Here is a 15206-nt window from a genome sequence, read left to right on the forward strand (position 1 = left end):
CTCGCGATGTTAATCGAGCGAGAGGGCGTTCGGCAGGCCGGCACTTGTGATGTTAATCGAGCAAGTGGGCAGTCGGTGGGCCGGCACTCGCGATGTTAATCGAGCAAGCGGGCGCTCGGTGGGCCGGCACTTGCGATGTTAATCGAGCAAGTGGGCGTTCGGTGGGCCGGCACTCGCGATGTTAATCGAGCAAGTGGCCGTTCGGTGGGCCGGCACTCACGATGTTAATCGAGCAAGTGGGCAGTCGGTGGGCTGGCACTCGCGATGTTAATCGAGCAAGCGGGCGCTCGGTGGGCCGGCACTTGCGATGTTAATCGAGCAAGTGGGCGTTCGGTGGGCCGGCACTCGCGATGTTAATCGAGCAAGTGGCCGTTCGGTGGGCCGGCACTCGCGATGTTAATCGAGCGAGTGGCGTTCGGCAGGCCGGCACTTGCGATGTTAATCGAGCAAGTGGGCAGTCGGTGGGCCGGCACTCGCGATGTTAATCGAGCAAGTGGGCGTTCGGTGGGCCGGCACTCGCGATGTTAATCGAGCGAGAGGGCGTTCGGCGGGCCGGCACTTGCGATGTTAATCGAGCAAGTGGCCGTTCGGTGGGCCGGCACTCGCAATGTTAATCGAGCGAGCGGGCGTTCGGCAGGCCGGCACTTGCGATGTTAATCGAGCAAGTGGGCAGTCGGTCGGCCGGTACTCTCGGTAGAATATTTCCAACACTTTTGATGAAAACGCCTCGTTAAAACCTCCCTGATTGGGTGAGGAAAGAGTGCGTGATTTTATTGATTTTAGCTGTAATAGAATTTGAGGTGCGTGGCATTCCACGTCCTCGGTACAATTTTTCCTGAAAGCCATTCTAGATGATAGGCCCCTCCTTGTGCGACTTCTCGGACTCGGAAAGGCCCCTCCCAGTTGGATGAGAACTTCCCTTCGTTTTTTCTTGCATCGCTGCGCATTCTCCAGACAAGATCGCCCTTCTGGAAACCTCTAGGCCGGACTTTGGTGTTGTACCGTCTGGACGCCCGGGCTTTGCAGGCAGCCTCCCGAATCTTGCTTTTGTCACGAAGCTCACTTACCAGGTCGAGGTTGACCGCTAGGCTTTCCTCGTTTAGGGTGAGATCGAACATCTGCCGTCGTATGGTGGGCTCGGCCACCTCTACCGGGATCATGGCCTCGGTTCCGTATGTCAGGCTGTAGGGCGTTTCTTGTGTGGTAGTTTGGGGAGTGCACCTGTACGCCCAAAGTACCTCGATCAACTCCTCGGTCCATCGGCCCTTTGCTTTGCCCAGACGCTTCTTCAGCTCGTTGAGTATGACCTTGTTGGCGGCCTCGGCCTGCCCATTGGTTTGTGGGTGTTCCACCGAGGCTGTGACGGACTTGATGCCCAGGTCGTCATAGAAGGATTGTAGGCCTCGGTCGATGAACTGTCGGCCATTGTCAGTTACCATTGTGTGTGGGACGCCGAATCGGCAAACTATGCTCCTCCATACGAAGTTTTGTACATTCTTCGCCGAGATGGAGGCGAGGGGCTCGGCCTCGATCCATTTGGTGAAGTAGTCGACTCCCACCAGGAGGAATTTGGTCTGCCCCTTCCCTGAGGAGAATGGCCCGATAATGTCCATCCCCCACATGGCGAACGGCCATGGGGAGATGATGCTATGCAGTTCTTCCGGCCTGGTGTGGTGGAGGGGGTCGAACTCTTGGCACTTGGCGTATTTCTTCACATATTCGGCACAGTCGCCTTGCATGGTCGGCCAGTAGTAGCCGGCCCTCAAAACTTTGGCGGCCATCGGCCTCGTCCCGGCGTGATTTCCGCAGATTCCTTCATGGATCTCGGCCAGGATGTACTCGGCCCTTTTGTTGGTGATGCATTTTAGCAGGGGGGTCGAGTAGCCTCTCCGATACAAATCTTCGTTAATCATGGTGTACCGGGCGCATTGCTGCTTCATCGCCTTCTCTTGGCCGGCCTTGCATGTGCCGACCGTTAGATATTGGATGACGGGTGTCATCCAGTTTTCGGCGTCGGCCTCTTCTTCTTCGATAGCCAGACACTCGGCCTCGGCCTCCGTCACACTAGGGTGTCTCAGCCATATTTGTATGACTGACCTCTGGTGGCTCTTCTTTTTGGTGATCGAGAGCTTGGACAGGATGTCGGCCCTTTTGTTGTCCTCCCTCGGTATGTGTTGCAAGGGCGCTTTGTTGAAGCGGGCGATACTGTTTTTGGCCGCGTGGTAGTACCGCTGCAGCAAAGGCTCTTTAACCTCGAAATCTCCGTTGACTTGGCCGACCATAACCTGGGAGTCGCTTTTGCATGTAACCTCGCGCGCTCCCATGTCGTAAGCTAGGTTCAGCCCGGCCAGCAAGGCCTCGTACTCGGCCTGATTGTTGGTCGCCCGAAATCCGAACTGGAGGGCTTGTTCCAGGAGGAGGTCGCCCGGCCCTTCCAGGACGACTCCCGCTCCACAGGCTGTTTTATTTGATGAGCTGTCCACGTAGAGAGTCCAACCGTCCGAGAGGGTGGGCAGTGGTGTCAGCTCGGCCGAGAAGTCGGCCAAGCATTGAGACTTGATGGCGCCCCTCGGCTCATAACGTATGTCGAACTCGGAGAGTTCGACCGACCATCCTATCATCCTCCCTGCAAGGTCCGGTTTAGATAAAATTTTGAAAATAGGGTAGTCGGTTCTTACAGTTATGGAGTGATTTTGGAAGTAGGGGCGCATCCGTCTTGCCGTGAGGACGAGTGCGAGAGCCACCTTCTCAATCATCTGATATCGGGTCTCGGCCGAATGGAGGGTTCGGCTGACAAAGTATATGGGTCGCTCCTCGCCCTCGGCTTCCTGCACTAGGGCAGCGCTGACTGCTTCTTCCGAGACTGCTAGATATACGAGGATTGGGACGTCGGGTCTCGGCTTCTGGATGACGGCCGGAGATGTGAGGAACTCTTTGAATTTTTTGAAGATTTCCTCGCATTGGTCGTCCCAGACGAATTTTTTGCCTTTACGGAGCAACTGAACGATCGGCCTCGTCCTCTCGGCCAGGCGGGGGAAAAATCGAGAGAGGGCGGTCAGCCGCCCAAGGAGTTGTTGTACCTCCTTCACGGTGTTCGGGCTTCTCATGCTGAGTATGGCCTGGCATTTGTCGGGGTTGGCCTCTATCCCTCGGTGGGTGAGCATGAAGCCTAGGAACTTTCCTCCCTCCACCCCGAAAGTACATTTTTCGGGGTTGAGTTTCATGTTGACCCCCCTTAGGGCCTTGAAGACCTCGTCTAGATCCTTCAGATGTTGCTCGAACGAGTCGGACTTCACGACTATGTCGTCCACATAGACTTCTACCGCCCGGCCTATTAGACCCTTGAAAATTTTGTCCATGAGGCGCTGGTAGGTTGCCCCGGCGTTCTTGAGGCCGAACGGCATGACCTCGTAGTAGTAGTTGGCATCGGCCGTCATGAAGGCCGTCTTCTCCTTGTCCCGCGGGTGCATGCTTATCTGGTTATAGCCAGAGTAAGCGTCCAGGAAGCTCATAATTTTGTGGCCGGCCGCCCCATCCACCAGTCGGTCAATGTTCGGGAGGGGGTAGGTATCCTTCGGGCATGCGCTGTTGATGTTTCTGTAGTCGACGCACATCCTCCAGTTACCGTTAGGCTTGGTAACCATGACGACGTTGGCCAGCCATGTCGTGTATCGGGCCTCCCTTATGAATCCGGCCGACAGGAGCTTGCCGGCCTCCTCCTTCGCTGCGAGTCGTTTTTCGTCGCCCAAGTCCCTCTTCTTTTGGGAGATCGGACGGGCTTCCTTAAATATGGACAGCCGATGGGTGATGACATCCGGACTTACTCCCGGCATGTCGGCCGGCGTCCATGCGAACATGTCGACATTCTTTTTTAGCGCGGCGTGCATGACCTCGGCCTCGGCCGCCGCCAAGGCTGTCCCTACAGCCGTGCTGTGCTCTTCGTCGAGGAGGGGGACTCTCCTCAGCTCCTCTCTTGCCTCTAGCCTGTCCTCGGTTGCCCGGGGATCAAGGTCTACTAGTGCCACGGTTGGCTGGGTCTCCCTGGGCCGGTCCTTCCTGGGGGAACGGTCCTTTCGGGAGGACTTTCTCGCCCGAAGGGGAGAGGTGTCTGCCCTTAGAGGCTCCACCCGGAGGCTCTCGGCGTAGCATTCCCGTGCTTCTTTCTGGTCCACGTGGACCGTGAGAATGTCTCCTGTCTTCGAAGGGAATTTCATTGCGAGATGAGGGGTTGATACTATGGCCATCAGCCGGTTGATGGATGGTCGGCCGAAGAGGATGTTGTAGGAGGTGTTGGCGTCGATGACCAGGTACCGAATTTTGATGGTCCTGGTGTTCTTCCCCTCTCCGAAGGTGGTGTACAAGTCGATATACCCCTTGGTACCCACCCTTTCGCCCGAGAATCCTACCACGTGGTCGTCGTATGGCATCATCTCGGCCTCGGTCATTCTCATGGCTTTGAAAGTTTTCCAGTAGAGGATATCTACCGAACTTCCTTGGTCTACGAGGGTCTTCCTTATGGTGAATCGATCTATGTCGACCGCTATCACCATCGGGTCGTCCTGCTGGCGGTAGTCTACGCCCTTGAAGTCATCGTCCGTGAATGTGATGGGTGGCATTCTCGGTCGGAACGCCACAGCGTTTACCTGATGTACTGCCCGGAGGTGCTTCTTTCGGGCGTTGTTCGTGCTTCCTCCCCCGGTGAAGCCGCCGGCTATAGTGTTGATAACCTCTCGGTTACCTCTCCTATCGGCCTCCCTGGGGGGGTCGTCTCTTCAAGGGGGATCGGCCCTTGCGGGTTGTCGGTCACCTCTGTTGTTTTGGTTTTCTCGGCCGCGCTGAGGTGACCTCGTCCGCCTGGGAGGATCCGCCCGGCCTGGTGGGTCTCGGCCATTCCTGACGAACCGACGGAGATGCCCAGCCTGGATAAGTTCCTCTATCTTGTCCTTAAGGGCCTGACACTCGTCGGTTGAGTGTCCGGTGTTCTGGTGGTACTGACACTGCTTCCTCCGGTCGGCGTTATTTGGGCTGGCCACCTTCCTTGGGGGAGGGATCAGCTCGGCGTTAAGGGCTTCGTCCAGAATCCTTCCCCGCTCGGCCGTTAGGGGTGTATACCTCGAGAAACGGATCGGTCGGTCTCGGTTTTCCCGGCGCCGGTCCGTTCTCTGTATCGGCCGAGCCTGTCGGTCTTATTCTTCCTTCCTCTCTCCACCGGCCTCGGCACGGGCCTGGTTGCGGAACTCTCTTAGCTCCTCCAGCTGCATGTACTTAGCGGCTCTCTTTCTCAGTTCGTCCAGGCTGTCGGCCGGTTGCATGCATAGGTTGTCGGCAAAGGGCCCCGGGCGCAGGGCCGTCAGCATGTGGTGCATGGCGACATCCGGACTCAGATTTCGGATGCTCATTGCCACTTTACTGAACCTATCTACGAAGGTTCTCAACGACTCTCCCTTCTCCTGGCGGATGCCTACCAGGGCGATCGAGGTCAGGTGGTGCGGCCGGCTGGTCGCAAACTGTGTTTCGAACTTTGCGATGAGCGTGGCAAAGCTATCTATGGAGTTGGGTGAGAGCTTGGTGAACCAACTAAAGGCTGCACCCTTCAAGGATGTGGGGAACACTCGGCACAAGCCGGCGTCGTCCGAGGTGTAGAGACTCATATGGGTGGTGTAGGCGTCCATATGCTCGTCCGGGTCGGTCGACCCGTCGTATCGGTCTCGGTTGAAACCCTTCCACTTCTCAGGAAGTGGGACTTCGATGATGTTGTTTGTAAAGGGGTGACGGCGGTTCGGGTCGGCCGTCAGGGTCGTCCGGGTGGATCTGATTAGGCACGACTCGTCGCCCGTTTCAGTCTCGCGGGGAGGGGGTCGGCCTCTTGTCCCCTCGGCCACATCCGGGTTGGGGGGAGAGGTGTAGGACTTGCCGACCACGTTCGTCGGTATGACAGAGGGTCCTCCCTCCCCCAGCTTCTTTCTCATATCTTCGTTCTCCTTGCGGAGAACCTGCAGCTCTTGCTCATTTTTCTGAGCGGCCTCCTCGGCCTTTCTTCGCATCTCGACCATCTCCCTCTGGAGAGACAGCAGCAGCATTGTCTGGTCGGCTTCAGTCATTCTTTCCATGCTTCTTGTCGAAACCATCTACTTTTTTCCTTCAGCTAGTTTCCCTCGGCCCCACGGTGGGCGCCAATTGTTCCTGCTAGGGAGATGGGACCTAGAGAACTGTTGAAGTCTTCTTCTCCTTCCTTCGGTCGGGCAGGTGGCTGAGTGATGAACTGGGATCCTTCTCTTCCTTCTGCTTATCTTTCGGCACTCGGGGCTCGGTCGTCGGGTGAACACCGGATGGTGGGGGTACCTGCGAAGGCACTCCGACGCTCAAGTCAGTAAAGCGGGTGGTTAGCTCTCAGGTAGGTGAACAGTAATAATGACATACCTTACTCCTTGGAATGCGTGCTATTTATATTATTCTAATGGGCCTACCTTGTTGGGCCCGTTTATCGAGGTGGATACCGCTTAGGGTTGCATTACCTAATTCTTGATGATGGATTAGCTTTACTGATCTCGGTTTGAGCGTTAATCGTAATAGGGTTCGGCCGTCGGCCACATTCTCATGGTGAGGGTAGGCCATCGGCCAAATAAGTGTGGTCTTCGACCATCTTAGTTAAGTCTCCAAAGGTTTCGGCCACTCGTCAGTCGGCCAAGTATGCAAAGGTCTCGGCCATTCATCAGTCGGCCAAGTATACGAAGGTCTCGGCCATTCGTCAGTCGGCCAAGTATGCAAAGGTCTCGGCCATTCATCAGTCGGCCAAGTATACGAAGGTCTCGGCCATTCGTCAGTCGGCCAAGTATACAAAGTCTCGGCCATTCGTCAGTCGGCCAAGTATACGAAGGTCTCGGCCATTCATCAGTCGGCCAAGTATACGGAGGTCTCGGCCATTCGTCAGTCGGCCAAGTATACAAAGGTCTCGGCCATTCGTCAGTCGGCCAAGTATACGAAGGTCTCGGTCTGCCGGCCGTTCGGCCAGATTTCTGAAGATATTGACTTATCAGTCTCTCGGTCAGGCTTGACTGGGAGTCGGGCAGGCAGGTGGGTCCCGGCCTCGCCCAGTACCGGTACACTAATCATGCTAAATGTTTCTTTGCATTAGATCATATAGACTTCCTAGGGTTTGTGGTAAGTCATAAAGGGGTGCATGTAGATCAAACAAAAGTTGCAGCAATTCAACATTGGCCTACACCCACCAATGTCAATGAAGTACGAAGTTTTCATGGACTTGCTAGTTTTTATAGGCGGTTTGTGAAAGACTTTAGTACAATTGCCGCACCTTTAAATGCCATAGTAAAGAAGGATGTGGTTTTTAAGTGGGGACAAGAGCAAGAAAATGCTTTTCAAACTTTGAAGGATAAATTAACTAAAGCCCCCATTCTAGCCCTTCCTAACTTTGCTAAGACATTTGAAATAGAATGTGATGCCTCTAATATAGGCATTGGGGCCGTTCTCCTTCAAGAAGGACACCCCATAGCTTATTTTAGTGAGAAACTCAAAGGGAGTCATCTCAATTACTCCACTTATGATAAAGAACTTTATGCTCTTGTTAGAGCTTTGCAAAATTGGCAACACTATCTTTTTCCAAAGGAATTTGTGATCCATAGTGATCATGAGTCCCTTAAATATTTGAAAAGCCAAAGCAAGCTTAATAAGAGACATGCTAAGTGGGTGGAGTTTATTGAGCAATTTCCTTATGTGATCAAACATAAACAAGGTAAAATTAATGTGGTTGCCGATGCTCTTTCTAGAAGATATACCTTGTTAAATGTTTTGAATGTTCAATATTTAGGATTTGATCACATAAAGGAACTTTATCATGATGACTTAGATTTCTCTCTAATCTATCAAGAGTGTTCCAAGGGAGGTCACAAAGACTTTTTCTTACATAATGGTTTTCTTTTCAAAGGAAAAAGACTTTGTGTTCCCCAAGGATCCATAAGACAATCTCTTGTTAGAGAGGCTCATGAGGGTGGGCTTATGGGACATTTTGGGGTAGCTAAGACTTTAGAAACATTGCATGAACATTTCTTTTGGCCTCACATGCGCAAATCCGTACATACCTTCTGTGATAAATGTATAGCATGTAGGAAGGCTAAATCTAAGGTCCAACCCCATGGTTTATATACCCCTCTTCCTATCCCTACAATGCCTTGGGTTGATATTTCTATGGATTTTATCTTAGGACTGCCCAAGACATCGAAGGGTAAGGATTTCATCTTTGTGGTAGTGGACCGTTTTTCTAAAATGGCTCATTTTATTCCATGCCACAAAGTGGATGATGCATGCCATATTGCAAATCTCTTCTTCAAGGAAGTTGTTCGTTTACATGGACTTCCTAGAAGTATAGTATCCGTTAGGGATTCTAAGTTCTTAAGTCACTTTTGGAGGACCTTATGGGGGAAACTTGGCACAAAACTTCTTTTTTCTACTACTTGCCACCCTCAAACTGATGGTCAAACGGAAGTGGTTAATAGAACTTTGGGTCAATTATTGAGATGCTTTATTTCCAGGAATCCAAGGGCTTGGGAGGATTTACTACCTCATGTTGAGTTTGCTTATAATAGGGTAGTAAATTCCACCACTAACCATTCTCCTTTTGAGGTTGTTTATGGGTTTAATCCCCTCACACCTCTCGATCTTCTTCCCATTCCTGTACTTGATGAGGTTCTATGCAAGGACGGTTTTGAAAAGGCTTCTTTTATTAAGGATTTGCATAACCGCATCAAGATACAAATTGAGAAGAAAGTTGGTAAGTATGCTGACACTGCCAACCAAAGGAGAAAGGCATTAATCTTTGAGCCCGACGATTGGGTTTGGCTTCATTTGAGAAAGGATAGATTTCCTTCTCTCAGGAAGTCCAAACTTATGCCTCGTGGTGATGGCCCTTTCCAAGTCATCAAGAGGATTAATGATAATGCCTATGAGTTAGATATGCCTAATACTTATCTTGGTAGTAATTCTTTCAATGTTACTGATCTCACTCCTTTTGCTGCAGGTTTCCCAAATTCGTGGACGAATTCTCTCCAACCCGGGGAGTATGATGGAAACCAAGTAGAGGACGTTCAAGCCCATGAAGCCCAAGCCCAACAAGGGGCCCAAGCCCAACGAATCACTAGGAGCATGGCAAGAGCTTTGGGACAAGAGTATCAAAAGATGGCTCTTCTTATTTCTTTTATAGAGTAGGGGTGCGGATGTAATAAATAGGTGTGTAAGTAGTAAGGGATGCTAGGGGGAATGTAGATAGGAGTTAGGAGGTGCCAAACTAGGAAGGAAAGTCACACTTCCTTCATGCACTAGTTGGAGCCGAATTTGAGTGTCATTAGGGGCACATTTGGCTTTGCATTTCAGCACCTTATAGGCTATAAATAAAGGTGCTGCCCTTGTACAAATCAGATTTGGAAATTAGAAGTAGAGAAACTATACTCAAGTTTAGAGAGAAATTGTGAGTCTTGTTGTCTTCTTCTTCCTTTGCCTTATCTTGTGTGCCAATGGTGAGCTTCAAGTGGCGGCAACCTTTCACTTATCTTGGAACAAGGCTCCAAGTGGCGTGAATGCAATTCCAAGTCTCAAATCCAGCAAGCTTCACTCCATAAGTGTTCATTCTTTCATCTCTTGCAATTTCATTCGGTAGTTTCCAATGTTTAGTGTTCTTCATTCTTTTTCACCGATTAACTTTGTGTTTCCTAGCTTAGCTTTCAAATTCTGTTCGGTACAGTAGCTATTCCTTTCAATTTCTGTTCGGTTTTCATTTGTTGTTCTTCAATTCTTGTTGTTTGATTCCATTTGACAATATATGGACTTCCATATGAGCTTAGGTCGGTGCAAAGTCTTGGTGAGTTCTTGAATTAGAACATTGATCCAATTCTAAGTAAAGTGCCAATTCATGACCAACTCAAGTTGCTCCTAAGAATGTCAAAGAATCATGTATTCTTGTTATTACATTCACATCAATACTAGAGGATGCTCTGAATGCAGAATTGTTACCCACCCTTCTAAAAGTCCCCACACCTCCAAACACTGACCAAAGTAAGCATTTCAATTATCACCACAATTACGGACATAACACTGAAGAATGCATTACAGTTTGAGATAAGATAGAAGAGTTAATATAAGCAGGACATTTAAGTCAAATTGTGCTAAAAAATCATGAAAGGAGTCCTCGATCGACTCGATAAGGTAGTAGAGAGGAACCTTTTGTTCAACAAAACGAAGGTGTCAAAGGATTCGTGAAGAACCCTTGCAAGGGGTCATCAACACTATATCCGGAGGGTTTGTAGGCGTTGGAACTTTATGCCAACTATAACATCGAACTAGCCAATTTTACAGTGATGAAGACTTTGGTAAATCGAGGTAGCTCAATGGACATTTTGTATGGGAGAACCTATTTCAAAAAATTCTCTACAAACCCAAACTTTCTAGAAGGATGATTAAATTATGAATTGTAAAATTCAAAATACAAAATTAGTATTCTGAATGGTACAATTCGTAATTGAAGTGTTACACACACAATTTGAATTTCGAATTGTAGAATTTATAATAGTTAATTTGTATTATGAATTATAGAATTCAAAATAATTAATTTGTATTCTGAATTATTAGAAATACAAATTGTGTGTCTAACATTTGAATTCTGAATTGTACAATTTGGAATAGTTATTCCATATTTTGTTGCGTTGGGATCATTACACTCTTAAGTATAAAAAGTTGCACCCTCACTGTTAACTATAACTTTTGGTCTAATGGTAAGCGTTCAATCCAACAACAACAATCTCAATCAATCATGCACACTTCCCGAGAAAGATACAACTCTTTGCAATCGTTTGTGACCCTTTGCTTGCTTGAGCCTGGGGTTAAGAGTGTTATGGATCTTGACTCGAGATGACGCCGAATCGACAAGGTGTTGGTAAAGAAATGAAATTTTCTTTTTCAAGAATCTTCTTGACCTTGTGCTTGGTCGAGCTTGGGGTTCCAAGAGTGTTAGATCCCAACTCAAGAACATGAAGATAAAGAAATGAATTTTTCTTTCTTTCTTTCAAGATTCTTCACAACCTTTCATACGCTCGAGATTTGGGTGCCAAGAGTGCTAAGGATCATGGCCTAGGATGACTCTGGCATATCAACATATTGGTAAAGAAATGAGTTTTTATTTTCCAAGACTCTTCGTGACCTTTAACTTGCTCAAGCTTAAGGGGCCTAGAGTGTTATGGATTTGAGTCGGAAATGACTCCAATCCAACAATATGATGGTAAAGAAATGAATTTTGTTTTCTAGACTCTTCACGAACTTTCATACAGCTCGAGCCTGAAAGGCTAGTATACAACATAACTCAAATATCTCGACCACTCGACTACTCGACCTTTTAGACACCATAATGTGCTTAAAGATATACATACTCACTTTACAATCGATAATACCTCAGTCATATATTAAGTTGCCTTGTTTCCAACCAATCATAAAACACCTCACTAAAACAACCAATAACTCTCTACTTACACAAAACTAAAACATTAATTGAAATTACAACATTAATAGTAGTTAGACCACTTATTTAAGAATTGACTAGCATAAACTTAACTTAAACAAAACTCACCGAATAAATGTCCATCATAAAATAATATAAATACAATAAAACCTGATAATTAAAATATAATTTATTAAACATTTATTACTAGAACTAAATATTTTCATGTACTCTCGATGTTCCAAGTTACTAGTTCCTCGAGAATGAGATTTTTCAAATAAAAATTAATCAAGAGAGAACTCATTATTGTACAAAGTTCATCTCCACCGTCTAAGAACACATATACATTCCTTAATAGAAAAAGAAGTGTGATATTTACCCTCCTTCAAATAACTTCCATATGTAAAATTTTACTATAATCCGGTTAATGCAATTTATTCTAACATTTGACTATCTTACAAGATATTTTTACATTGTTTTAACAATTATCTTGTGCAATTCATTCCAAGTTTTGTTTATCTTCAAATATCAATTCACATTATACATTATATAAACAAACGTAACTAAAAAAACACTTTCAAATTTACAATCACTCTTTCTCTTTATTTATTTCAAAATTTATAGCATTGTAATAAAAAATTTGGCATATAAAGTAAATGTCTTTAATTATGTATTTTGATAAAATAAACTTAAAATAATTAGTTTCAAATATAATAGAAAAAATAGTTACTTTTTTTATTATGTGAAATGACATTCGTGTCTTTTTTAATTTTAAAATAAATCCTTATTTTCGTTAAATATTTAATAAAATAATAATTATACATGTGTACTTTTTTTAAAAGATATACCTTTTTATATTTTAATAAAATAATATTCATTTTCCTTATATTTTTAAAAAAATGATACTTATTGTTAACATATTTAATTTTTAAGGATATATCGTGCTATGCAATTTTTAAGAAAGTGTGAGGATCGTGCTATGCAATTTTTAAGAGGATTAAATGATCAGTATAAAAATATTTGTTCTCATGTTTTGCTCATGGATCTCATTCCTGCCATATCCAAAAAAATTTCCTTGGTTGTTCAACAAGAGAGACAATTATCCATTGTTGTTCCTGCCCCTAGTCTTCATAGTCTTAACAGTAGTCGCACTACTACATGCAATTTTTGTGGTAAGTACGGTCATACTGAAGCTGTTTGTTTTCGAAAGGTGGGTTTTCCTTCTGGTGATGTTAAAACCTCAAAGTTTTCTTCTACTAGAAAAATTTGCACTTTTTGTAACCGTCTTGGCCACAGTGTCGACACCTGTTATAAAAAACATGGGTTTCCTCCTGACTACAAATCCATCAATAGGACATCCCAAGCCAACAATATGTTTACTACTAACCCTTCTTTTGAGTCTTTTTCTAAAGAACAGGATGTAAAGGGGATTCAACTTACACCACAGCAGTGTCAATTCCTGACCAACATTTTGCGTCAGCAAAACCTTGAGGATCCTGCCCCTCACGCTCAAATTAATCAAGTCGGAACCTTCTCGGCGGATAAAATCACCAATACCGAGCAATCTTCAACGGGTAAGTTTTTCTCTTCATTATCTGCTATAAAAGAATCTTGGCTTGTTGATTCTGGTGCCACTGATCATGTTTGCCACAATCTGAGCACTTTTACTACTTGGACTAAAATCAAACCTGTCTTAATTAGTCTCCCAAATGGTCAAACTGTTTATGCCACATATTCTGGTTTAGTACATTTTTCGGCCAAGTTTTATTTGTCTGATGTGTTATATGTGCCTCATTTTCAATTAAACTTAATATATGTTTCTAAACTCACACACCAACTTAAATGCACTTTAACTTTCACTTTAACTCACTGCATTATACAGGACAATCTCACCCAAGAGAGGATTGGTACAGTTGAAGCCACTGGTGGCTTGTACCCTGTCACTACCTTGCCTGCTTCTAATCGCTCTAAACCACATAATTTTGCTCCTCTTATTAATTGTAATATCACGGACAAAACATTGTGGCACTATAGACTGGGGCACCCTTCACATGAAAGATTACATGTCTTACGCAAACAATACCCAATACCCTTTTATTACTATTGATACTCATCATGTATGTGACACTTGTAGTCGTGCAAAACAGAAGAAACTTCCTTTCACTTTAAGTACTACTGCTACCTCTGCTATTTTTTATCTTGTACACTTTGATATTTGGGGACCCTGTTCCATAACTTCTATGCAAGGTTTTCGTTATTTCTTAACTATTGTTGATGATTACTCGCGCTATACTTGGGTTATTTTGTTGCATAATAAATCTGAAGTGTGTCCGCACATCATTAACTTCACTCTTTTTGTTCAAAATCATTTTCAAACTAATATCAAAACGATTCGTACTGAAAATGGTGTTGAGTTTGCTATGTCAAGTTTTTATGCTTCAAAGAGAATTATACATCAAACATCTTGTGTTGAAACACCACAACAAAATGGCATTGTGGAACGTAAACATCAACACATACTAAATGTAACCAGGGTCTTACTTTTTCAAGCAAATCTTCCTCCTATCTTTTGGGAATTTGCTGTAAATCATGTTGTTTTCTTAATAAATTCTATTCCTACTCCATTACTTAATAACATCACTCCTCATGAACAATTGTTTGGAAAACCGTATGACATTTCTTTTTTAAAAGTGTTTGGTTGCCTATGCTATGCTAGTACCATTACTGCACATAGGAAGAAATTAGATGATAGATCTATCAAAGGTATTTTTCTTGGTTTCCCGCAAAATACAAAAGGTTATATTGTCTTAAATTTAAAGTTTCATCGCATAGAGATATCAAGACATGTAATCTTTCATGAAACCCATTTTCCATATAAATTGGATAGTGGCTTGCCTAGGGACCCCAACACTTTATCTCTCCCTATTTCTAACGCATATAATTCTGCTCTTGATTTTTTTTCTGATACTGCACCTCCTGCCGAGCCATGTGCCTCTACTCCTGCACCTTCTGCCGAGCCGTGTGCCTCTACTCCTGCACCCAATACTGCCCCTCCACCAACCTTATTATCCTCTGATCTTCCGGCAAATAATGTCTCTGCTCCTGCATCCAACACTGCACCTCCACCAGCATCATCACCTCCTGCACCTCCAGGAAGCACCTCACCCCAATTTCCAAGAAGATCAACTCGTCCTCACCGACAACCTGCCTATCTTGTCGATTTCCACACAGCAACCAACACTGTAAGTAGTAGATATCCTATTCATAATTACTTGTCTTACAATTCCTTATCTTCTAATTTTAGAAATATTATTTCCTCTATCAATTCTCATCCTGAACCTCGCACCTATACCGAAGCCTCCAAACATGCTTCTTGGCAATCTGCCATGCAAGCTGAGCTTCAAGCTCTTGTTGCTAACAATACTTGGCAACTTACCCCTCTCCCTCCAGGAAAGAAAACTATTGGTTGTAAATGAGTATATAAAATTAAATATCATTCTGATGGCACTGTTGAGCGCCACAAAGCTAGAGTTGTTGCTAAAGGGTTCACCCAACTTGAAGGACTTGATTTCTTAGACACTTTTGCACCTGTTGCTAAACTCACTACTGTCCGCCTTCTCCTTGTTGTTGCCACTACCAAAAATTGGGTTTTAAAACAACTTGATGTCAATAATGCCTTTCTTCACGGTGATCTCCATGAAGAGGTATA

General features: G+C 45.7%; 1 protein-coding gene across 1 annotated transcript; it reads left to right on the forward strand.

Moving 5' to 3' along the window:
• Nucleotides 1–12536: 12536 nt before the first annotated feature.
• LOC137808338 (uncharacterized) lies at nt 12537–13604 on the forward strand. Its single transcript, XM_068609404.1, has 2 exons — nt 12537–13241; nt 13380–13604. Exons 1-2 carry the CDS (start codon nt 12537–12539, stop codon nt 13602–13604), a joined length of 930 nt encoding a protein of 309 aa, XP_068465505.1.
• Nucleotides 13605–15206: the final 1602 nt, after the last annotated feature.

Source organism: Phaseolus vulgaris, chromosome 11 (assembly GCF_000499845.2).
Source record: "Phaseolus vulgaris cultivar G19833 chromosome 11, P. vulgaris v2.0, whole genome shotgun sequence".
NCBI lineage: Eukaryota > Viridiplantae > Streptophyta > Magnoliopsida > Fabales > Fabaceae > Phaseolus > Phaseolus vulgaris.